Genomic DNA, 25,735 nt, shown 5'->3' with positions numbered 1-25,735 from the left:
CATGTGGGAGAGCGATGATGGCAAAAGCTATCTGGGATAAACAAACTTTTCCATCATTAATGAAGAGAAGCAGGAGAGAAAAGTATGATGCTTAGGGAGCCGCTGTGTTAATAACGTAGATCAGCTGGTGAGGGCTTCAGTGGGGTCTTGGACTTGTGTCCTGTGATAAGGAATTGTGCCTGCCCCCAGGCTGATACTCGGTCCTCATCCGTCTCTCATTCCTGGTACTTTCCTTTTGCATGTGCAGCTTATTCCTCTGCTGCTTTGAGCTAGTGACAAGGGTCAAGCCCCTGGAAGGGTAGATACAACAGATCAATTTCTATTATGGCTCATATGGCCAGCAGGCTTCTGGCATGACTTAATCCAGAGTTTGTTTATAACTCAATGGCTTGCTCAAGCCTATTGAAATTAATTTGTTAAACTTCTTGTTGGCAATGTAGATGGCATGTTTCCTTTCCCTGTCTGTATCTTTTCAAGGTCTCAAAGCATCTGCAGGCTCATACATCCTGCTGCCTCCTGATCCTAGCTGAAGCAAGGGGACACAGAGGGATTCCCCAGCCAGGCCTGCTGACACAGCTCTTCACTTCTCCAGGGCAAACACAGAGTGACGTTAGTCACAGCCCACAGCTGTGCTGCCCATGACGTAATGTTTGGATGTTTACAGCTCTTGCTTAATTAGTACAATAATAGGCAATTATCTTGTGGCTGTGGCAAAGGACACCATTCTCAGTTGTGTAAGCCAGAGGTCTCACCACTTCCTCCTCAGTCCTCCCTTACGTGTAACTCCGACAAAAATATAATGCACCTTTAACCTCCTTTTTTTTTTTTTTCTTTTTCAAGCAGTAAGTTCAGATTGGTTTGGGCATAAAGGGGAATTTATCTCCTCATGCTCTGTCTGTAGAGCTCAGAGGCTAGCCTTGGTTTTAATTTCACCAAGTTTTTTTCTATGCCTATATGTGAGACCGGTAAGATTGTTTTAACCTTATTTCAGGGTGTTCCTGCCCCTTCCTGTCCCTCTCTGGTCTTTAGTTGTATGTCTTTTTTTCTTCTTTTATATGAGCATGTTGTCCCAGAAAATGAAGTCTTACAGCTGTAGTTTAGTAGCAAGTTTAGTGTGATTACAGAACAAACAAGTTATACCCTCAAAAATCAATTTGGTTTTATTTTGTTCACATCTTAGCAAATTCTGCAGCCTCCATTATGCTTGAAGAAGCTTTCACTCAAGAATTTTTTTTGCATTTTTCTTTTATTGTTCAGCTTCATCGCATTCATAGCTATTTCCAGATATGTTAATATTCCATTGCAGTATTTCCTAAAGGACTGTTGCACTGATTTAGATCTAGTACCATATCCGATGGTGTCTAGACCTGTGTGTTGAATGTGCATAGGACAGAAGAGTCAGCTTCAAACATTCAGACAATGTGACCTTGTCCAAACTGCCAGTCAGCAGTGGTACCTGGCTGGTCAGGGCCCAGGAATTTCTGAAGAAATTGCTAATGGGTCTGGGCCACACATAGTTGGGGAATTTATCAGTATGGAGAAGGGAGCAATTCCTTGTATAGTTGTAGCTATGTGGTTTGACAGCCCAGCAGAGTCCATGCTACACCTTCTGCCATTGAGAGAACCATGCAATTCCTTCTGAGTGAGGATTACAGATCTGAGCCTAGAGTTTATCTCTGCAGCTCTTCCCTCCCCTCTCTGTTCCCCTAAGCAGTTCCTTGTGTCTTTGCTGTTCTTCAGGGACATGGGGATTTGAGTTTAACGCAGTCAAAGTATAGAAGTTAGTCCTTGGAGGACCGTGCATGACTTTGCTAGATAGAAGAGCAGCATAAAAATTCAGAGAAAGCTGCAGCAGCATCAGCTTCACCTCTCTGTGCCTCTTCCAGACGGCATCGGACAGCTGTCTGAGCAGAGCGATTGCTGTAAAAGCTGTCAGTAGCTTTGCTTTTTCAAGGTTGTTTCATAGCTGTGAGCCTGACTCTTTCTTGCATGCCTCACTCCGTTGCCTCCCCTTTTTGCCATTTCATACCTCCCTTACAGTGGTCTCTTCTGAGCATCTTCCAGGTCATACAGGTTGTAGGAAATCAGGGGTACAGGATGAATTGAAGCTCTGAACTCCCCCCTTGGGGCACAGAGGGAGCATAGTGGATTTCTATCCTTCAACAAGCACAGCGTGCTTGGCTGTGACCGTGTTTGTGGATGAATGCAGAAATGGTGTTAAACCTCAAATCTCTTGAATGCATCCAGAGGACAGCAACAAAGCTGGTGAAAGGGCTGGGTGGAATGTTCTATGAGGAGCAGCTACGGACTTTGGGGTTTTCTAGTTTGAAGGAAAGGAGGAGCAGCGGTGACCTCATTGCTCTCTACAGCTTCCTGAGCGGGGGAAGTGGAGACAGAGATGCTGATCTCCCTGGCATCCAGTGATAGCACACATGGGAATTGTTCAAAGCTGTGCCAACAGAAGTTTAGACTGGACATTAGGAAGCATTTCTTTACCAAAAGGCTGGTCGAACACTGAAAGGCTTCCTAGAGAGGTGGTTGACTTCCCAAGCCTGTCAGTGTTTAAGAGTCATTTGGACAATGCCCTTAATAACATGCTTCAACTTTTTATCAGCCCTGAACTGGTCAGCCAGTTGGTCTAGGTGATCATTGTATGTACCTTCCAACTGAAATGTCGTCTCCCCTCCCCTCCTCTCCTTGCCACCTCAAAGGCTTGGGTATCATAGTAAGTGTTTAAATACTTAACTGAAAAACAGGGCACTGTATATCCCCTTGCGTCTTTGGGAGGTCTGGAGTGGTATGGATTCATGGCACAGTCTGGATTAATACATTTTGCCTTTAGAATGCAGGTGGTGCAGATGTTAGCCAGTGCACTATCATCTTTAATAGTGTTTCAGAGCCACATTAATCCCTCAGGATACCAGCAAGTCCTTATTCTATTCTGAATATAATTTCTAAATTAAGTACCTTCTTCAGAAATTCTGACTCGGCTTCTGTAGGAGCAAGAGGCAAAGCAATACCAACTCTGTCAAAAGTAGGACTGAGCACAGTTCTGATAACCAGGGGTAGACTTACTGTTGGTTTTGGATGTGAAGCTTCCCTGTATAAATCTAAATCAGAAGGACATTTGATCTTGTTTATCATACTGCTGGTTTTTGTTGAGAAATGCTGGGCAGTTTAGCATACTTTTCATTAAAGGATCTTTGAACACAATGGTAGGCTGCAGAAGAAAATCATGTGTGCTGATGCGCTGCTTTTTTCACACAGAGGCTCAACAGCTGTTATAAAAGGCGCTGTACTGATTTATCCCAGTGAAAGGCATGAGCATCCCTTCTTCAGTCATCTGAGTGATTTATTTGTATGTAGAAAGATCATCAAACAGGAAATGTCAGGGATGGGCAGCATCCATAGGAAAACAAAAATGTAAACTGGCTATGTTAGAGTGTAGAGCTAGATTAACTATTATTTGCTATTGTGCTTTTTGTGAATTGATGCCATTTTCTTCTTTAGAAGGTTCTCATAATTAAGAGATTTTCCTTAGCTGACTCAGCTTTCTGCAGGCTGTCTGCTAGTATTGATTCTGGGCAGTGTTGCTTGTACAGAACTTGAATGATGATTAAAAAATCAAAGGTTTACTATTTTTAATCTTGTAAATATTAAAATATAAACACTTTGTGTTCACCTCCCCTCATTGATTAAAATGGATGCTTTTAATTTCTTCTAGCTGCTAGGAATGGGGAGGGAATGTGCATGGTGCAGTGGGAAGCAACATTGACATTTTCGTGTTGATTGCCAGTTTGAGGTTTTTATCATCAGCCTCCTCTGTGTTTTTGATTTTGTGATGAACATGGGCACTGGCAACTCAGCCAGCAGCAGACCCAAGTGGATCACCATCACTGTCTCTGAGCTTCCCTCATTAGCTGTTACATTGCCAGGCTTAGCTCTTCGGCAAGCTCACTTTTGAGCAGGTGTCCTAAGAAAGCAGATCTCCCCATAGCTTTGTGTGACTCCTCTGGCACCTAATAAACTGTGGGAGTATTACAAATGCATTTGTGCTACTGCTGAGAGTCACCAATTTATTTTGTGATGCCCTTAATGTGCTTGGGAGCTGCTGCTGCTTCTGCAAGTGGCTCCCTGCTTGTGGGCCACCTCCATTATGTACGACTGTGCCTTATGCTGAGGTGACCAGCATCCTAGCAGATAGGCTTTACACAGAAAGTGGGGAAAGAGGTCTATTGTGTTCTCACACACCTCCAAACAATTAGCCCAGAGCAATGGATTTCTTCGTGCACGGGCTGCTGAGCCTAATTACTATGTAGATCTACAACCTTTTCAACATGATAACCACAGAAAAAAAGGGGGGATGTTGCAAAACAGATGTTTAATTCCAAGTGCTCTGATTGCTTCCATCATTGCTTTCTGGAGCTGAATGCCTGAAGTTTTAGTAAAACAGCACAGCATGACTTGTAGGTATGAAAATTAGTTTCTGCACCAGACTTCTCACTCCCCAAGCCTTATTTCTGCAAGACATGGAATGCCAGTTGCAATGCATCCAAAACCATGGCTGGAGAAAGAAAACTTCTTGCCTATTCATTGGAATAATATAAATGGATTCCCGTAGGCTTCACTAGGAGCAGACAGAGCTTTGGCATTTGCCCAAGTGAGAGATTTCTGTCTCTGCCCAAAACGGGATCCATTTTCACCAACGCAGAAGTGATCAGGAACAATTTCACAGCTGTTTTGCACTGTAGAGAGCACTGATTTTGTTCTTGTCTTACCCTCTCTGAACAGGTTTTCACCTTGGCTGTACAAAAAGGCTTCTCACCAGTTACATACTATGAGCCCGTAAAATGCTAAATAAAGCTCCCCGTGTAAGGTCTTTCTTTTCTGTACAAGTCCATCAATCTACTGTTTTGCAGCATACACTTCACAGATGCAATAATACCCAAATGTGCTAGTTCATCATGTGATAATCATTGCAGTCCTGCAAATCCTAGATTTACCTTACATTCAATTCTATTTTTGCCTGCTTTCTACAGCAAAGAAACAGTGCATGTAGGAAAGTATTAAATCACCCAAAATGTGCAAGAGAAACTTTGTGGGGAAGTTTGAACCAATCCCACTAGTTTTAGTTTAAAAATAAAACCCAGCTTGTCACTTCCAACTTAATGATGGCTGATTGACTGTGCCTTTTTTAATTGTCAGCCAGTTGCTGTGATTAGCAAGCTGCCTCAGTTTAAGTCCCATGCAAAGGAAGTCTGGAGAAGCAATTTTGAGAGTAGCTGATTTACATATATGCCAGAGGTGGCCAGAGCTGAATTCAGGAAGATTCAGGAGACCACCTGAAATAAGCCGAGTCCTCTCCTATTGCACTTCTGAGCAACTTGCATAAAGGCAAAACTATTCCATGTGTTTAGGAAAGAATGTGTATTATTAATTCATGTTTATTTCTTCATATTTTTACTTCTCAGTTTTCACAGCACTTAGTTTCTTTCCCTTCCTAAAGACAACAAAAACATAATATAGTTTTCAGGTGTAAGGTACTGTTTAAAAAAGGAGCATAGTGTAAGCGGTTATAAAAGTCTCTCATTCTCTTGACTTCATTATTTAAACTGCCAGTGATCTTTTGATCTTTTCAGCTAAAAGTCCCTCAGCTAAAAGACTGTTAGGTGAATATTAGATTATTTTATTATTACTTCACAAAGCTATCTCATCTGTAAAAAAGATTTTTTCTATAGTGCTTCCTATCTAAATATTTCCATCAGTCACTCTACTTCCAGAGCAGAGGGGCTTAACACTCTGTGCTCTGTGAGTACATAACCCTTTTGGAGACAATTCCTTGTGCTCTCTTTTTTATTATTGATAGCATTCCTGTTACCACAGGAACAGGCTTTGGCTCTTTCTGAGAGCCTAAAACGCTTTGCACTCCTTAAAAATGTGAAAATGGGGACCTAAGCAACAAGCAGATGACAGCAGCAAAGAACAGTGATTTCTAAGCAGGATATTTCTCCTTGTCGGCTGGAATGTAGCATTTTTATTAAGATTAGCTTTGCTTTTCCATTTTTGCCTATCATTTGCCGCTCAGTGCACAGACATCCCGTTTTCCTTCTCCATGTCCCTGACTTTATCAGCGCATCCTGGCAGCCCAGCAATTGATTTCTGTGCTTAGACTCACTATTTTCACCAATTCTGCCTTCCTTGACTGTCTGCCATTGTAATGAACTTCTATGTCCATCATGTGTCTAAGGCAAATCCATTTTTAAAAGGAACAGTTGTTGGTAGTTCAGAGCAGCTCAATTATGAATAACTCCCATCCTCCCAGGCTCTATTAGCCCTCCTGCTGGAAAAGGCTATAGTAGAAATGTAAATGGATTAAGTGAATCATGGATGTTTTTCATGTGTTATTAATTGTCCCTGTTTCCATTTATTAAAGGACCTAGCCAATGCCTTCAAGATGTTCTACAAAAGTACATGAATAATAATTTACAAGCTCAATGCAGCCATGCATTAATAAACCAGACATGACTGATCCACATGAACCATCAGCCATAACTTAAAACATTTGTCGGAAAGTTTGAACCAAGGCACTGTGGTCCATCACTAACTTGTCCCAGACCAACTGTGCTCAAATTCAGTCCAACATGTCAGATAGCTGCTAATAGGGTAGATAAGGGCTCTGCTGGGACACAGATTGACTTTGCAAAATCCCGAAAAGCCTTCTTAATCTTGCTAGCCTTCTAGTGGGCAGATGCTCTTGCTCCGTGGATCCTGAGCCCTTCCCAGTGGGTGAAACATCTGGCACAGCTGCACATCTGTATGCATCCCCTAGCATCCGAGGTGGGTACTGGACCCAGCTGAGAAGAGTTGACCTCCTAGAAGTGCCTGGACAAGGCTTTCCTGTGAGGAGATAACTGAAGAACTGTTGTCTCATGTGGGAGGCTTAGGGTTAGCTGGCTTTTTTTCAGACACCGGAAAAAAAATCAAACCATGGAGAAACAGAGAGGATGCTTTAGCCAAAGTCTCAGAGGTCAAAAGGGCCTCTGGGAAGCAAACTCAGTGTCTGAGGTGAAAACTAACAGAGACAGAAGTAGAGATCTGTACTACTTCTGCCTGGTGCCTGTCTGCATGCTTGCAGCAGTGTTTATCCTGTACCAGTTGGTGCTTTTTATTGATTGTGGGTGCACAGGGAGTGGTAGAAAGCACGCAAACACTGTGTAAACAGGGTGTAGTGTAGTCACAAATGGAAAAATACAGAATCATCAATGTTATTGATTGCAAAGACCTGTTTTTTTGTGCAGGTACAGGGTTTTCTTACTAGCCCCAGGCAGGAAGAGAGAACAAATCAACTACACTGCCTCCATTTTTACATAAGGTCTTTTCTGATCACTTTTGAAGCCAGATTTGCCAAAGTATACAATACTGAGGATTACAAACTAATTTGTTTGGGTCTGGAGCAATGTGATAAGCTAAAGCTGCAAAAACAGCAGGCTCAGCCCCTAAGGAGCATCCTGTGTCAGTACCTACACACATGGATAGGAACATAAAACAGTGCTGATGAGCTTTACAGAGATCCACATCTAGAAAAAAGGTGATAGCTGTGATACAGGTATTGATAGATACAAGATCACGAAAAATCACATGAAAACAACTGAAGGACTTTTCCCCTTAAAATAAACTAAATGCCTGGACACAATAGAATGATACCCACAACTAGGATATAGCCAGATCACTTAAATACTTCCCAGCAGAGCCTTGGCTTATTGCCATGAAAGCCCAGGGATTGATTTAATGCAGTCAGCATGTAAATGGGAAGGAAATGGTTCTTCACCACACCATCTGTTTATCCCATGCCCATAACCCCACTGGTTAACTCTTTTGTGCTGTCTCTCCTCTTGCTGATACTATTCAGTAATAAATACAAAGCTCTGCAGAGTCACCACTTGCTGAGTTCCTCAGTCGTATCCTCTGAGGCTAGAAAGAAACATCTAATAGTCCCATTGGGGACAGTCAGAGAACTTCATCCTCCCTAGGTGTTCGTCATGTAGACAACCTGCTGGTTTTGCCTGCAAGAGTCTCTGACAGAACTGTCGTTAGTAACTTCATTTCTGCACAAGTAACCTTCAGGGAACAGCCCACTCCTCATTGTGGTGAAGTTTCATGTGGCCGATGCAGTATTTCCATGCTGTTGTAAGCAGTTCACTAGTTAGTGGATAGCTCTCTTCCCTGCTCTTCTGGCTGTGGATGATTTTCCTTGACTTTGTGTCCCAGAAAGAAAGAGCTCTTCACTGCTGCAGGTTCACGTACAAGGAAACATCAGCAGCATCACTGAAATGGAGTCTTTGCTCTCTAAAAATTTTTCATTTGATTATGCCATGAATAGAAGGCCCCCACTGAGCTGACAGTTAAAGATGCCTCTGAAAAACTGAAATTCCTTCAGTCTCTTGAGCTAAAGCACCCGCAGTGGTAGCTTTACCACTTTTGTCTACAGGGAGATGCTTATTTAAAAGTAGCACATCCTCTTCATAGTATATTTTTTCTTGACTGGATACTCTTCAAAATTTGCATGCTCATATCTTGGGTCTTTTTATTTTTTTCCCTTCAAAGGGTTTGTCCCCACTGAAGCACTGTCTGTGTTCATATTAAACACAATTACAGTATATTTCAACAGCCAGCACTCCATACTCACACATCGTCAAGTGCTAATGCTTAACTGGGAAAATTTTAGCTCTTGCTGGGTGAGATGTTTCTCTTGAAGAATTCCAGGGACACTTGTAATTTCACAGAGCTTTCTACAGTTAAATGAATAGACCTGTTGGTCTTTCCCTGTTAAATTGGGATTTCCCAATGGTTTAACTGAGTTATTTCACATCTATTATGTAGTGGGCTGACCCTGTCTTTCAGTCTGTGAATGACCTACCAGAGCTGTTAGTCTTTTCTCAGTCTCAATTTCAACTTAAAAGAATTGCCAGGTCACACCACCAGTAAATTTTGGGCTGGTGTCTCTGAGCTGAGAAGCAAAGATGTGGGTTGCTGAATTGTCCCAGCCCATTCTCCCTTGCAGCATCCCTGTGCCTTCATTTTCAGGGCATCCTGTGGGGAAGGTAAGCACATGGGTATGTCCAACCATCATCTGAGCCTGGTTTTCATCCAAATGATCTGTAGAAAGGGAGTGAGCACTGGCAGCACTTCTCTTAATTTGGTCCAGGTGTGTTCAGTCTTCTCTAATATGGCAATAGATTGTATTTATGGGTCAAGAAGAAAAAGAAGTAACTCTGAGGTCATTTTGGCATGGTTGGCCAGCTGAAAGAACCATGGCAAAGTGTGAGCTTCGCCCTTGAAAACAACAGAGCCAGATCAGAGCAGTTCTTAAATGAGCCTAATTAATCCTCCCTTTCCATGGGGGAACACCACTATGCTACAGCAGGGGTCTTTGTGCCTGTCTGTGGTGTGTGGCGTACACATGCCCTCACCTTCAGTTCCTCAAGCATTTAAAAGGTTGGGTCCTTGGCTGGGATCTAGAAGCAAATAGGAAACAAGCACATGACTGCCCAGCCACCAGCCTAAATCTACTCAACTCAGGAATACTATCATGTTTTTGAATTAGCTTGAATTTGGAGTTAGTGGCTCTCACCACCAGACTAGTTTCCACTATTAGACCTGGTTCAGGTGAGGAATGTCTGACAGTGACAGTGCAGCATGTTTTATTGCTCCATTTTGTAATACAGAAAAACACAGCCAGGTTTGATGTTTTTGCTCTTTGAGGTACAGAGGTTGCCCACTGTCCCTTTCATTTGTGTCTGTGGTTCACATGTTCTGCCCTTTGGAATTATTTGGTCATTTCTGATTCATCACTTCCAAACAAAACTGACGGCGGTCTACATTGCATGGCACTGGAAATGCATTGTTTTAATTGAAGCTCCTGTTTTAAAAGCTTTTCAATAAATTAACAAAACCTTGAAAATGATGAAGTGAACAGAGTAGCTGATAGCACATTCCATATAAAAACAAAGTTTCTGCAAGCCAGGTAGAATGCCCTCAATGTAAGAAGCAAGACTGATAGCAAGGGGTGTTGGTTTTTGTTAGATTAGTGGATATAGCTGGAAAAAAATCAACAAGCTTTCAGCTGCAAAACATTTATTCAGGTCTGAAGACTTCAGGTTAAATTTCAAGCACTTTATAGTGTGATATAGTAATATGTAAGGAAAAAAACACCCCAGAACATAATGATTCCAATTAATTTAATTTTCCACTTAAAGTGGAGATGAGAAAATAGTTCATTTGGGAACAATTTGCAATTCTTTTGCTGATGTATTATTTTGTAAATGCAGAGTCTCTCTTAAGCATTTATTGAGACCATTTGGTCTTCAGGCAGAAACATATAAGAGGCAAAAGCACTGAGAGCAAAACATGAATTCTGCAAATCCTCTGTACCCATATTCTATGTGGCTTTGTGCTAAGGATATGCAGGAGTACTGTATCTGTCACAAGAAGGACAGGCCAGAAGCCAAAATTGAAGATTTTGACCTTTTTATTTATTTATTTATTTATTTTTATTGGAATAAAAACAAGACCACCTGAAAATTTTCACTAAATAGAAATAGTGCTGCCCACCTCCCCTCCCGTTTCAACACAAACCTGAACAGACAAGTTTTCCTGGTTTGGATTTAATTTCAGGATTAACTGCAATTGCAGTTGAACCCTTCCAACTATTTCAAATCCAGAACTATATTTCCCAGACAACACATTAGTGAAAAATAAAGTGCATTATTAATAATTTTATTTTATTTTAATAATTATTTTCATATTTGTGCTTATTTTTTAATATAGTTTTTCCTATTATGGGGGCTCTGGGCTAGAAACCTTTGTTCCATCCTTCTTGCTCATCCACTGAGCAGCTCAGTGACCCTGGGCAAGTGATATATGACCTTCCTGTGCCCTGGTTGTAGCATCTGTCAAAAGAGGCAGACACATGAATCCTACCTGCTCCAATACATAGCATCATAGAATCAACTAGGTTGTAAAAGTCCTTTAAGTTCATCAAGTCCAACCATTACCCCGGAACTGCAAGACCACCAATAAAACATCACTGAGGGCCTCATCTACACAGTTTTTGAACTCTTCCAAGGACGGTGATTCCACCACTTTCCTGGGAAGCCTGTTCCAATACCTGATCACCTTCTCTGTGAAGAAATATTTCCTAATATCCAATCTATTGAAGAAGGGTCTTCTTCCCCTTCGGTTTGATTTTCAGCACATAGAGACCACCTGCTCCTGTGCCTTAAGGATTTCATTCTTGAAGAGTGTCCAACCTTCCTGGACCCCTTTGTCCTTCAGTAATGTCTCCCAAGGAATTTTGCCAAAGTCAGCTCTTCAGAAGTCTAAGGTGAAGACTTTGCTGACCTTCTTCCTGACTTCTTCAAAGATTGAAAATTCAATCATTTCGTGGTTGCTTTGCCCAAGACAGGCTCAAACCATCACATCATCCACCAGTCCTTCTCTGTTTGTGAACAGCAAATCTAGCCAGGCGTCTCCCCTAGTTAGCTCCCTCACTAGCTGGGTAAGGAAGCTATCTTCCACACACTCCAAGAATCTCCTGGATTGTTTCTTCTCTGCTGTGTTGTACTTTCAGCAGACATCTGGTAGGTTGAAGTCCCCTGTGAGAACAAGGGCAAGTAATTATGAAACGTCTCCCAGTTGTCTGAAGAACACTTTATCTGTAACTTCATCCTGGCTAGATGGTCTAGAACAGACTCCTACCAGGATATTTGCTTGGTTGGCCTTCCCCCTGACTTTCACCCACAAACATTCAGCCTTCTTACTCACATCATTGAGTTCAGGGTAGTTGATGCACTCCCATACAACACAACCCCGCCACCTCTTTTTCCTTGCCTATCGTTTCTGAAGAGCCTGTAGCCATTCGTTGCCACTCCAACCATGTGAATCATTCCGTTACATTTCCGTGATGGTGATTATGTCATGATTTTCCTGCTGCACAATGGGTTTGTGCACTTCTCCTGTTTGTTGCCCATGCTGTGGACATTGGCATTTAAGCTGCCTTGTGGATCTGTACTCTAACAGCAGCATGTTATCCTATGACTCATTTCCAGCAAGTCCCTTCCCTTTTTAAACCTAGTTTAAAACCCTCTCTATAGGCCCTGCTAGCTCTTGGGCTAGAATCCTTTTCCTCCTTTTGGACAGGAGCACCCCATCTGCTGCCAGCAGACCTGGTGCCATGTAGACTGACCCATGCTCAAAGCCCCAAAATTCTGAGCAGCCACAGAGCCAGGAATTAATTAGTGAGATTTTTCTGATGTAACCATTGTCACTGATTGTGAACTGGCAGGAAGGACAAGAACACTGCTTGGGCTCCCAAACCCCAAGGCCCTGAAGTCCTTCTTGAGTCCCTTCAGTCTTCTTGAAGAGATTTCCTCATTGCCCACCTGGAAGACTAATAAAGAAAAGGGAAAGAAGAATGATAGATTCTGTTTCGAGTTAAGTCAGGCTGAAAATCTGCTTGAGAAGTCTTTTGGCATTTTTCACCATCCCAGAATGCATCATTTCTGCAGTCTGTCCCAAGTTTAAACCGCACTGCTGTCATCTGGAGGCTTTGAACTTTCTTTATTTATGCTGAAAAGCATGTCACTCATAGCACATACTGCACTGGGCAAAGCGAAGGTTGCATTCTTTGAAGAGTTTCATTTTTTTAATGATCTGTAATAAAATGCACAGACTGAAACTCATCTGTACCACAGCAAAGCTGGAATCAATTGACCCTGTGGCTTACTGACATTTCATTAAGCCAGTGCCAATAGCAGATATTGATCCAATGGCAAGTACAGGTTTGCAAGGACCAAGCCTGCATGATCTAGTTGGAAACTGTCCTGCTGAAGAGGCATTGTATTGCAGAGAGCACACCACCCCACAGCTGGGGTAAGAGGCAATGGGAAGATCCCTTCAACTCTTGAGCCCTAGGGTACCTCATGTTGATGTGCTGGCTGGATTGGTGGTGGCAACATGGTCTCAGTGTACCACTCGGTATGTGTCACCAGCTATTTACATCAATGTGGAGTTCTAAAATGGGGTGGTTTTGTTGAGGTAGGTGAAGGCCATCTTTGCTAGGATTCTCCTCCACATACAGACCAGTCAGTCTCACCTCTGTGCCTGCCAAAATCCCCTCAGAGATCAGTGTTGGGATGGGTCTTGTTCAATATCTTTGTCGGTGACATGGACAGTGGCATTGAGTGCACCCTCAGCAAGTTCGCTGATGACACCAAGCTGTGTGGTTCGGTTGACACGCTGGAGGGAAGGGATGCCATCCAGCGGGACCTTGACATGCTTGTGAGGTGGGCAGATGCCAACCTCATGAAGTTTAACCATGACAAGTGCAAGGTCCTGCGCCTGGGTTGGAGCAATCCCAGGCACAGCTACAGGTTGGGCAGAGAAGAGATTCAGAGCAGCCCTGCGGAGAAGGACTTGGGGGTGTTGGTCCATTGAGGCACTGGAATGGGTTGCTCAGGGAAGCTGTGAATGCTCCATCCCTGGCAGTGTTCAAGGCCAGGTTGGACAGAGCCTTGGGTGACATGATTTAGTGGGAAGTGTCCCTGGCCATGGTGGGGGGTTTGGAACTTGATGATCTTAAGGTCCTTTCCAACCCTAACTATTCTATGATTCTATCCAATGAAAGATCCTGGGTCTATTGAGCTTGGGTTTTTAGCCCTCTGCAGGGCTTCTCTTTTCCAGGGTCTGGAAATCTACCATGATCTCTGTAGGTACCTCAGCTTCCCTTCTTGCAAGAGCTCTGTGCTATACAGAGCAAGAAACATCTGTAAGATCAAGAAAGTCCAGTGAGAGTGTTTGTTAGAAATCTGCTCTTCTCTCTGCCTTAGTGCCAGGCAAATAAGTATGAGAAATATGCCGGCCCTTTGCTCCCTCTAATAACTTCAACTGTAAGGAAGAAAAGGCGAAGGGTAGATGAATACGTGATGATCTTCATCAAGAGTACATCTGCAAGAAGGAGAGATTGGTAGAAGGAGGCAGTAAGCAGGAGGAACCTTTTCTTTTGCTTACCTACCAAATGACCCACCCAGACTAGACTTGTTTACATGGAAGAGCTGTTATGGAGTGAAGGAATGTGTGAGTTTAAATCCCAAGGTGGATAAACAACCAGTGGGAGGGAAAAAGGGTCCCAATGAGACACTACTCTGTAATAGGCTGCAACAGTTCCCATTGCTCTCTGCTCAGTTTCCCATTGCTTAGTCATCTCTGTATTGTGTACAGAAAACAAATAAGGTCTTGATTCAAGAAAGTATTTCAGCTCCTGGGTCCAATTTAGTCTTTGTATTGAGTCCAGTGTAGGATTTAGGGTCCTGAAGAGGATTTTGTTTCCATCAACCCTAAAGCTAGGTTTCATTGCCCCCAGTTATGACAGAAGCCACAGGGGAGGGACTGTATCTCTTTGGATCATGGTCACACTTCAGTCCCTCCTGAGGCCACACAGACTAATACTCTTCTCTGCAATGGACTGACCCTAAACTTGGCCGACAAGCAATAGACCCTGGTTGAAAAATACCTTAAATTCATAAATGAAGCAGCCTTTCTGGTTTATAGTTTTAAATGATTTTGTATGTGGAAAGTCTGTTTTGCTGTCTTTGATAGTATCAGAGAAATACTATACTGAATCTGGCCGTTCTGCATGGTGAGACACATAGTAAAGCATCTGCTATTTTGTTAAAGCAAAATAAAAAGAAAATAATGAGGGCAAAGCAGCAAAAGAAGTGACAAGTTTCAATTCCAGAATCTCGTTTAAAAATCATGGCAAATCTCCCCACTTCCAAAGATGCACAGTGTCCTCTTTCAGCATCCCTTTCCAAGAAGAAACACAGAGCTCAACAGGCATCTAACAGCTAAGCTGGCAGCAGCAGAAAATCCATGCATTGTTTTCCCTTGAGGTACAAAAAGAAGGAGGCATCTGTAAGTGCTGAATGTATGGGCAGGAGGTGCTCAGGTCTGTGCAACTGGAAGAACAGAAGAGCTCCTGAGTCAGGAGACTGAACTGCTCTTGAAAACTGCTCTTGTGATTGGTGTAAATGTGTGCAATTGTTCAAATAGAGTAAGATGCTTTGGCATTTCTTTGAGAAACCTGACTCCTTAGCTCAGCACATGGTTACTTAAACATATAATCACAACATTTGAGAAATCAGTGCCTATCACTCAAGCTGAGCTGTTTGACTGATCCGTTCTTGAAAGGAAGGTGTCAATGCTACCGTTAATCAATGTTTGACTGATGTATTAGAGCATCAGGAAAGGACTTTGGGTAGCATTTTACATCCCTTGTGCATTGCCCTAGAGGTGCAGCAGTGCCTTAGGCCTTTAAACTTGAGCTGAAATCCTGAGAACACCTATGTGTATTTTCCTTATGGCTGCTTTTTTAATAAACTTTCTTGATTCTGGCAACAGAACAAACCAGTGACCTCTCTCTGCTATCAGCCATGGATCCTAGTCCCTTGGTTGTAAATAGTTAACAATGATAGAGAGATTTCCTATTAATTGGAGAAATTAGGGCAGTGTTATTATTCTGTCTTACACAGGGAGAGATGGAGACATAAAGACAGTGTGATTTGCACTTGGCCAAAGGTCAGGCCAGCAGAATTCATCCTCCTGAATCCCAGCCTGGTGCTGTGTTGGGCCGTGATGCTCTTGGGATGTGATAAATGTGACTTGGATCTCTGCCTGCTTCCCTTCTCTTTCTTCTTCAGACATGTTTTAAACTAAACCAGAATGCTTTCAGATCCATACCAAGTATGAAGTAGATGGGGCAAACTTTCAACCACTCTCTTCTTTATATGCGTGCTTGTTCGCAAATGCAGATCAGCCTAATTGACTGTCAGCATGCACAGATGTCTCCCTGCAAAAGTAGTCGAGTGCTGTGCAAATTGATTGCAAACACAAAATGGAACCAGATTAAAATTTGACCTACAGTAACCAATTTCTAAAACACAGAGCAAGCATAACAAGGTGATGGAAGTTCTGGGCTCTGTGAAATCAGTTATTGATTGTTGTTGGGTTCTTCTGAAGGGTCTTTCCCTCCCTACATGCTCCCCTTTTTCTTTAGATGGGCAATTTGGGGAACACAGATCTGTATTAAGTAATGATGAAAGGATTAACTCCTTTCTTGCAAATAAAATGCCATTAAATCTCCCTTAAAAGGGCTTTTTCAACATCATGAACTTTATTCTCCTTTCCTTGAAATGACTTTGTTACTTGGATTGGAAATCTTCACATCGCTTACAAGTCTCTTCTGTAATTGCTTAGGAGGAAACTACATGAATACAGTTTCTCCAAAGCAAAATTAAAATGTGCTTGGTAGCAAGCTTTTGCTTTCGCGTGCTACTGTGTCTGTGAAGTCAGGATCAATGGAAATTTGCAGTAAGGTTGTTATTTACTGTTTCTTTCAAGCAGTCAGCAGACTAACCTACAAAAATCTTCTTTTCCTCCAAAATCCAGCATGAAAGACTGTTTAGTGAAACATTCCTATCCCAGAGATGAACTAATTGCTCAGCAGTCAGTCATTTTCACTGCGCAGCCAAGGACAGCGATTCCTTTCTCACACACAGATGGAGCAATGGTTTAACACAAAACGGTTCCTGGGACAGGAGGATTAAAGAGAATTTACTGGAGAGCAATTAAAGCAGTTGTTAGAACAATTTGTTTTTGAGGCTGAATTTCACATCAAAGGAACTCTATCTGAGGAGTGTACAGAGCAGAAGAACAATAAAGACATTGTTTGAGGTCATCAATTGTGCATTCTTAGTTCAGATTAATAAAGTGAGCTAAGAGGATGTGGAGATTTACAAGAGTATATTAGGTGAAGCAGCCTAAATGCAGTTTGCATTTGGAAAGAGGCACCTTGGCTTTGGTCTTCTTTGTGCTTTCAGCTCCTTTCTATTTCTGCCAGGTTTCTTGTCACTGTCATTGGGTAGAGGGTTTCTGACCATGGTTCCCGGTTGCAGAGACTCCTGCCAGTGCAGGACACTGTGATCGGAGGGTGCTGTTGTGCATAAGCTGTACCGAAAAGCTGTTAACAGAAGCTGGGCCAGAACCAGTGCTCCTTGCTGGCCCTTTGCCGGTGTTTGCTGGTCTTGCTGGCTTGGTCTTCCCATTCTAGCTGTTTGCTCCTACCTCCTTGCAGTGCCCTGACCTAGGAGGGGGCATTACTTCAAACACTCCCTTGGGTTTAAGAGCTGGAATTGCATCTTGTGAGGGATGCTGCCATCACCCTTTCTGGTTTGGAAGGGCAATAAACCTGAAATGAAACGGGTTTTCAAGCCAGGGAAACAAGTCCAGACACAGTGAGTACATCCACAGTGTGTGGCAGCACCTTCTTATATCCATCCACCCCAAAAGAAGGTTTGCATTAACACCAGTTGTTTGGGTTTCTCTAGCTCACCGTGATACTAACAGGCTGGACTTTCAGATGAAAGACAAATACAGATGTCCCATGGCCCTTCACTGAACTGCATTTCACAGCTTTTCAAGCCCAGGTGCCAGGGCTTCAGTTTTGCTTAATTGCACACAGAAAGGCTTGTGTGAGGCAATTTCTTCATTTATTAATTTCTGTCCAGTCTTCCAATAGTTTATGATTTTAAATATGAGCACATTCATGTAAATAAAATTTGTGTAAATAAAAAGGAAGATTTGTTAACATCTTAGTTATTAAAAATACAGCTGAAAAAAGAAGATTTAAAAATGTCAAGTATTAATAGTGAATCAGGTTTTCTGTGACCTGCCTAGAGTTAAAAAACACTTCGGCTTTGGATCAAGGCTGTTTATCAAGGATTACACGTGAGAAATTGGGCTTGACTGGCCTAGTTTTCAGAATATCAAAAAAGAGGGTCCCAGATATGCCCTGTTTTGACAGCTGAAGGCTCCTAGAGAGGACTAGTCCTCAAGTACTGAGGGATGAAGTACCTTAGATTTACCTGAGAACATCAAAGCAATGGCCTAGGAAGGGTTTGCTGGTGATGACAGTCCTTAGCAATGCACAGTGCCAGTGATGGGTTAGATCGAAGTGGGATCTGTCTTCCATATCTGGGATTGGGTTGAGATTTGCAGTGCAAAAGGGTGGTTGTAGAGGAGCAGCTAAAGCCATCCCAGGTGGGCTCCAATTTCCTAGGAGCTATGGGGAGACCAGCTCAGTTCCCCACCAGCTGCTGGAGGCTTTTCCCCAGAAGCATGGTGGGAACAGAGGGACTTTGCCTTTCCTATTAGTGGTTGATCTGATTGCTTTGTGCAGGCAAAAGCTCTCACTTGGACCCACCAGTCTGGCATGGTCTTCTGTGCAGTTGTCATTCGTCCTCCCTCTGCAGCTTTTAAAATAACAGTGTTTATCTGGAAGGACTGGCTGGTCTCTGAGGCTGGGTGGGAAATGCATCCCAGCCGGGATCTGGCAATGCCCCAGCATGTTGGGGGGGGGATAAAAATAGCATCAGTTGAAGGGTGTAGTACACACACATACATACACGGAGAAAAGCTTTATAGGAAGGCTTCATACACTATCTGCACCAAACCCTGACATTTGCACTGCTGTAATCAGGGGTTTGGATGCTTCTTACCCACCATCATGTGGAGGATGTCTGCATCCAAGCAACATGTACAAAGCTCCCTGTGTAGACAGAGGAGACAAACAGGCATTTCAGGAATCAGCTTGTCTAACTTGTTTTAATGTCTAGCTGCAGGTGAAATGACTCACACCCTCCAAGTGCCTTTACCTCTCTTGACTGTGCAGGTGTCCTGGAGGATTAATTTAGATGCAGACACAGGCTTCGCAGGTGAACTCTCTTCTGGGTGTCTATGCTCTCAAAATTGGATGTATTTTGTAGATTGTTCTTGAACGCAGGAAAATAGCACACCTGCCTGAGCACTGCATGGGTTGCGGTATCCTGTGTCTAAATCCTGGGTCTGACACAAATTCGCCTCCCTCATTAGCATAAGAAAACCGGCAATTACTTTTTTACAATGCACTCTGAGAGGGGAGAATGAATAGTATTTTTTGCAAATGTCTTTACAAAAGTTTGCTCTATATTGTACAGCCTGAGCATGCATTAAGATTTCCTTATTATTTTCCGTTATATTTGTTGGGGGATCTTTAGCACTGTTTCTGAAGAGAATGAGGTATATGTGATTGCATTAATTGTCTGATATTGTTTATATCATCACAACCTTTGAATTCCATTTGCTAGCTTTAGCTAAGCTTGAGGGAAGGATTTGCCTTGAATCATTTATATAGACCTATATAAAAGGACCTATATATTAAGGTGCTTTCTAGGATGTTCCTGTATTAAATGGGAACAAAAATACAGGGATCTGGGCAAACATATTGGATTGAGAGTAACCAGAAGGGAGGTGGAGCTTCTACTAAGACATTAATACAGGCAAGATAGTTACCTCTGGAACAAATTTTTGAGAGGTGATCACCACCACATCTGCCTATCCTGTGCAGTGAGTGTGACCTGCTGGTTGCTGATTGCGGCCCCAATCCAGCGTTTTGATGGGGCCCCTCCTTGTGCTCTACATAGATGTCTGTAGCTGTGGGGACTAAAATGTTGTGTTTGCTTTCTGTTCCAGTTTTTGGTGCTGCAAAAACACCCAATAAGCTGAGCCAGGCTAGTTCTGCCAGGACAGGTCAGTTCTGCAGGGCTCCATCACCCTCAGACCATCAGCCACATTTGTAGGATGCCACAGCTTGGGCACCCAGAGTTTATTAGTTGCCGTGAAAATCTTTATGTTGATGGCCTTGTGTGGCTTTCCCTCTCTCTTGCTCAGTGCACACCTGCTCTATTCATCACCATGACAACTGTGTGCCCTTTCAGTATACGTTTTGTTATTCATTTCTGTGAATGTCTGTGGTGAGGGACAGGCGTGTATTGAACGCCATTAACAGCATGGGTTGTTCTAGGAAATGGGACAGGATGATCTCTAATCAAATATTTGCCACTTTTATGAACTTACTGTTATTCTTCAGGACTTCTGCCAGTTCTTTAATCCATTAACATGCATTCCTTGGAGTCTCTTATTAAAAGAACTTTGTGAAGGGAATAAGGTCAGGGAGGGATGATTTTCACATACTGATACATAAAAAAGAACAGACAAGGGATGCATTTCAAAGTGTCTGGAAAGGCCACAGCTTTGCTGATTACTTCAGTAGGAGATGGGAGAACTTCTGTGTGTCTCAGCCTTAGGTAGCTCCCTGACCTCTCATTGCTGCTGCCCTCGTCTGCACTTGGCTTTGGTTTCACTTATACAAGCTGACACCTCACAGAAGCTGTTACAGCAGTAATGTACCCATTGTCTGTACTTCTGGTAAGGTCCCTCTTTGGAAGTGGTGGTGGGCTGAGATCACACTTGTGGCGAGTTACCTCACGGTACAGAGGGGAGGGAAAAGAGGTTGGGGTTAAGATCAAACAGAGAATCTCAAGTTGCTGCTGTCTCCTGTGTGCCTGCTTTGTAGATAACCCAAATACTTCAGTTCTCAGGGCTGGCCATGAGTTAACTTCCACTTAACCCTCACCAGCTCAATAAGTAACATCACCTGCATTCTTCTTCCTTCGCAAAATAAATGTGTTAAAAGCAAGAAAAACAGGAACCTGGTCTCATGAGACAGGATTTGTGTCACATGAGGTAGTCTTTCACAGTCCCATCTGTAAAGGAAATCACAGAATCTCCATCACATTAGTGAGTTTAGCACTTGCCATGAGACCAGGGTATGGCTCTTTACCCCTTGCGATGTCCTGTTAGTTCAATTTCTTCTGATTAACTCCTTTGGAGTTTGTCTATTTCTGGGACATATGTTTGGGCAGGCCTATGTGTAGCCTCTCTGAAAAGGGTCAGGGACAACTGAAATAGCTCATCCAAAATAAACTGCTCCTAATTTGCTGAGGAATGTTAGATTGCATGAGGTGTATTTCTGTTCTTATTTATAAAGAAAAAATAGCCAGTAATAGTTATTAGAGATTAATAGAATTAAGTCTCCATGTAAACACATTTAATCCTATTCTGGTTTAGGTTAAACCACTGTGGAAGTGGATTAAATCCAACTAGATGAAAAAAATCCTAATAAGGAAAATTTGGTAGTGAAAAACAACTATTACTGCTACAATTCACATATTTTTTTTTTCTTTTTCTTTTTTTTTCCCCAGTTCTTTATCTATATTTCCTTGGTTGAGGTAGGTGTCCTGAAGAGGGGACAATCTCCATGGGTTGACACAGGGGTGAAATGGTTTCTTCGTGGTGACAGAGTAGTTCAGTGGGTGAATGAGGACAAAGACCTCAGTCTCCAAAGTGCCATAATCTCACAGTGTCAACTGGGATACCAGGGTCCGTATTTCAGACTGAAAACCAAGATATATACAGCTGTGAACACATTCATGTTACATGAGAAAGCCAAGGGGAGTGTAGGCACAGGCCTGTGCATCAGCCCACAATTGCTCCCTTGGAAATACAGCTCTACCAGTGTAGATCAGTCCTGAATTCTTGACACCCAGCTAAACCCTGGATTTCTGAGTCCCTGGGCATCTTCCATGCCAATTCTGGGTGTAGCAAGCTTGCTTCTTCAAGGGAGCTGCCCACAGTCAATCCAGGATGTAGCACCTTCTAACTCAAGCAGAGAACAAGGAAAGGATAGATTGAAGAGCTCTGCCAGGCTCCTGCCTGCATCCTACAAGAGACTGAAGGAATATCTTCTCCTGTGGAGGTGACAGGAGGACTTCGGGAGTGTGTCTTCTCCACTGCATGGGTATGAAGAGGGGAGAAAGCCTGTGACTGAGAGGTTCTTGTGGCCTTGGTCTCACTCATGGGAGCAGATTTGCACTGTAGATCTGATGCCGTTCGTCATTTCGACTGCCTGTCCCTGCAGCAGGGGCATGTTCAGCCTCCCCCAGAGCATTTGCACCATGCTGAGGCATGGCAGCGCTTGAGTTCAGACCCCTGTGCCACTAGGCTTTGCTCATCTGAGTCACATCTGGCCAAGTGGTGCTGGGGTAAAAAACCTACAGTGATTTCCAAGCTTCCAGACGAGCCCTCTTCAGGAGTATGAAGCACAGGCAGTGTCAAATTAGTGAAGGCATGGCTTTTCTTCTACAGAAGGCAGCAGCAGCCACGATGGATAATTATATTCCATGCAGAGAGATAACCTTTGGCTGGAGGTGTTTTGAACTGAGAGGAGACAAGGGAGAAAAGAAAGAACAGGAATAGGCTGGGGGCGGGGGGGGGGGGGGGGGGAAGGGAGGTAGGGGTAGTTTTTGGTGAAGTGCAAGTTTTTGGGGAGGAATAAAAAACTGGTGCTATTTTGGTTTTGGGGGTTGGTTTTTGTTTTGTATGTTTTTTTGTCAGTCTGGTCTTTATAAACAGCTGGCAGGACAAGAAGATCTCAAAGTCCCTCTCCCGACCACACATTCTGTGCTGCATTGGTCACAGGAGCACTGCAAGTCCCTGCCAGGCTACAGGCAGCTGCCAGCATTGCAGCACCACCAACTGCTTCTCCCCACCACCTGCCAGGCACAAGCTGGATGTGGAGAGGAGGGTGCTCAAGCTGTGAAACAGGGTCATGACCAGAGAGCAGGGAAACATGGGGTCAAGGATGTTTCTCCCACCCCAGACATTTTCAGGGACCTAGTCATTCTGGCCTGGCACAACACGGGGCAGAGCAGCACAGTCGGACAGGGAGAGCAGCAGAGGAACCAGCCGTCTTCTCTGAGACACAGCTTTGGGACATATCCATGTACCTGATTGCTTTTGGTTTTGCATCATCTGCCAGAGGTGCCACACTGCCCTCCGGGGAAAGAAAGGCACAGACCAAACAACACAACTCACTTTCCAAATCTCCATTTAGACAGCTTGGCTTCAATTAAATGCAATTACTTAATTTTGCATCAAGGGCAACTTCTCTTGCATTTATTTGCTGTCCCCAGTGGCTTGTCTGAGGGAGAAAATTGCTCCATGAGGGTAGGTGCTAATGAAGGGGAGCTTTCAAATGAGTGTATGTGATGCTGCATCTAGGTCAGAGGAGTCAGATGAAAGTATCTTCCATGTTTTTGTCTCATTGGTTTTGTTTTTTTTTTTTAATCTGGGCTTCTAATAAGCATGTTAACTTTCCAAATTATTATAAGCAGCTGCATCTATAAGCAGTACACAAGGATATATTTACTGCATTTGAAAGCTCTCTAACGAAGCTTTGAAGTCCAGCTCATCCCAGATTCATGCAGAGAAGGAGCTGCAGCCATCATGGCACTCCTTTGCCGACTTCTGAAGATCTGAGACTTGAAAGCAATTATTTCTTTGCAAATATGGACAGGTGTGAGAGGCCTTTTTATAAGAAGTAAATAGATACTGAAATATGGATATTCAAGTGGATACTTCAGAACCTACAGCTGGCAGTTACAGTTTTGTGTATTGCAGGGGCTTTCTTACCAACACTGTCCCTACACAGACCATATTTGCATTTGCATGTGCTACTTTTCATTTTAGTTTCCTCACACAGAGACCAAGAGTTTCCCTATCCTGCCTCTGTCCCACACTCAAGAAAACTGGATAAACAAAAACAAAACAAAACAAAAAATCATGTAAGTAATGTGCATAAAATCATCAGAAAAGGTTTTATTCTCTGGATCCTTCTACAGCTTGAGGCTCACATTCCTTTTTCTATAGAGGCCTGAGAGATGCTGCAAGGTGAAATAACAGCAGTATTAAATGGCATAGTGTCCCAAAACAGTGGTTATTGCTGGGTTTCGAAATCACATGCCCTTGCTACGTTTCTTCTTCATGGTGCTTCCAGTACACACACACATATTAGACATATAAACACTCCAGGAAATGCTTGTGTTGCCATATGAAGCCACTCAGCATGGCACACGGGGAACCTGATTGCACCCTCCAGCCACTCCTAGAAAACTAGCTATAAGCAAAGCTAAAAAGTATTGAGCACATTTGAATTTTCCAGTCTCTGGAAGGGTATGTATGTTGATTAAACTTACAGCTGTGTAGTTTCCACTGAATTGCTGTTTCCTTTTGATCTGTACTAAAGATAGTGATGGAGCAGGTATGAATGAGTAATGGGTAGGTAGGTATCATGTTATTTAGGTTCTTGCTTGTTTGCTTTCTTCTCTTTATTCAGTTTCTTTCCTTCTCTAGGTGTCAGAATATTTTTAGTTCTTCAAGGCTCTATCTTCTGCATCAAAAATAAAGGTGAAACCTACTTTTAGTCTACACTTTTAAGAAAGTATGTGTGTATACATATGTAACCTATCTATGCAGTGGCATATATTTGAGGTTACTATGTCTTGATCAGCCTCATTTGAATTCACTGCAAGAACTGAAGATAGAAAGGAAGGAGAAATGGCTCTTATCTCAGTACTGTTTCCCTATGTCCTAATGTTTGCCCTATGTAATGTCCTTTGGGTACTGACTCTGTTATGGATTTATCCCCCATAGATCATCTTCCGGAAGATCAGTGATGTCAAGAAAGAAGAAGAGGAGCGCCTGCGCCAGAAGAACGAGGTGACACTGAGCATCCCTGTGGATCACCCCGTGCGGAAACTCTTCCAGAAATTCAAACAACAAAAGGAAATGCGTAATCAAGGCTCAACCCACATCGACCCAGAAAGGAATCAACTTCAGGTGGAAAGCCGGAGTGTGCAGAATGGGGCCTCCATCACAGGCACCAATGTGGTTACTGTGTCTCAGATCACCCCCATCCAGACATCCCTGGCTTATGTGAAAACCAGTGAGGCCGTGAAGCAGAACAACAGGGATGCGATGGAGCTCAAGCCAAATGGAAACGGAGACCAAAAATGTCTCAAAGTAAACAGTCCCATGCGGATGAAAAATGGGAATGGGAAAGGGTGGCTTCGACTGAAGAACACAATGGGGACCCATGAGGAGAAGAAGGAGGACTGGAACAATGTCACGAAGGCTGAGTCCATGGGGTTGCTGTCCGAGGACCCCAAGTCCACTGACTCAGAGAATGGTGTAAATAAAAACCCACTGAGGAAAACAGACTCTTGTGACAGTGGAATAACAAAAAGTGACCTTCGCTTGGATAAAGCTGGTGAGACTCGCAGCCCCTTGGAGCACAGCCCCATCCAGGCTGATGCTAGGTGTCCTTTCTACCCTATTCCCGAGCAGGCCTTACAAACCACATTGCAGGAAGTCAAGCATGAACTCAAAGAAGATATCCAGCTGCTAAGCAGTAGGATGGCTGCCCTTGAGAAGCAGGTGGCAGAGATTTTAAAAGTATTGTCTGAAAAGAACGTACCCCAGATCTCTTCCCCCACGTCTCATTTATCACCCCAGCACCCCCTCCAGATACCCCGTCAGGATATTTTTAGTGTTTCAAGGCCTGCCTCACCTGAATCAGAAAAAGATGAAATCCACTTTTAGCATATACCTATGTGTATATATGTATACAGTATATATGCAGAGGTGTGTATATACCTTTATACATATATATGTGTGTGTATACAGTAAATATATATACATATATATTTTCACTTGCATCCAATATGACTTGAACACACCAAGGATTTTGATATGTAAATATTGCATGTCCAGCTGGATTCTGGCCTGCCAAAGAAACAATTATTAACATAGATATTGCTTGTATAATATGCAGTTGACTGCATGCACACTTTACATTTATTTATAATCTCTATTATGTAATAAAAGAATGATTTTTGTGTAACAA

At 43.0% G+C, this 25,735-nt stretch overlaps 1 protein-coding gene across 1 annotated transcript in view; it reads left to right on the top strand.

Annotated features, from left to right (window-relative positions):
- KCNH5 (potassium voltage-gated channel subfamily H member 5) overlaps positions 1 to 25,431 on the top strand; it is a 153,860-nt gene extending 128,429 nt beyond the window's left edge. The window contains exon 11 of the mRNA XM_065684377.1: positions 24,484 to 25,431. Coding sequence (XP_065540449.1) covers positions 24,484 to 25,431 — 948 coding nt within the window. The remainder of the gene's footprint in view (positions 1 to 24,483) is intronic.
- Positions 25,432 to 25,735: the final 304 nt, after the last annotated feature.

This window comes from Lathamus discolor, chromosome 6 (assembly GCF_037157495.1).
Source record: "Lathamus discolor isolate bLatDis1 chromosome 6, bLatDis1.hap1, whole genome shotgun sequence".
NCBI classification, from domain to species: Eukaryota; Metazoa; Chordata; class Aves; order Psittaciformes; family Psittacidae; genus Lathamus; species Lathamus discolor.
This window is presented reverse-complemented; position numbering and strand designations above follow the sequence as displayed.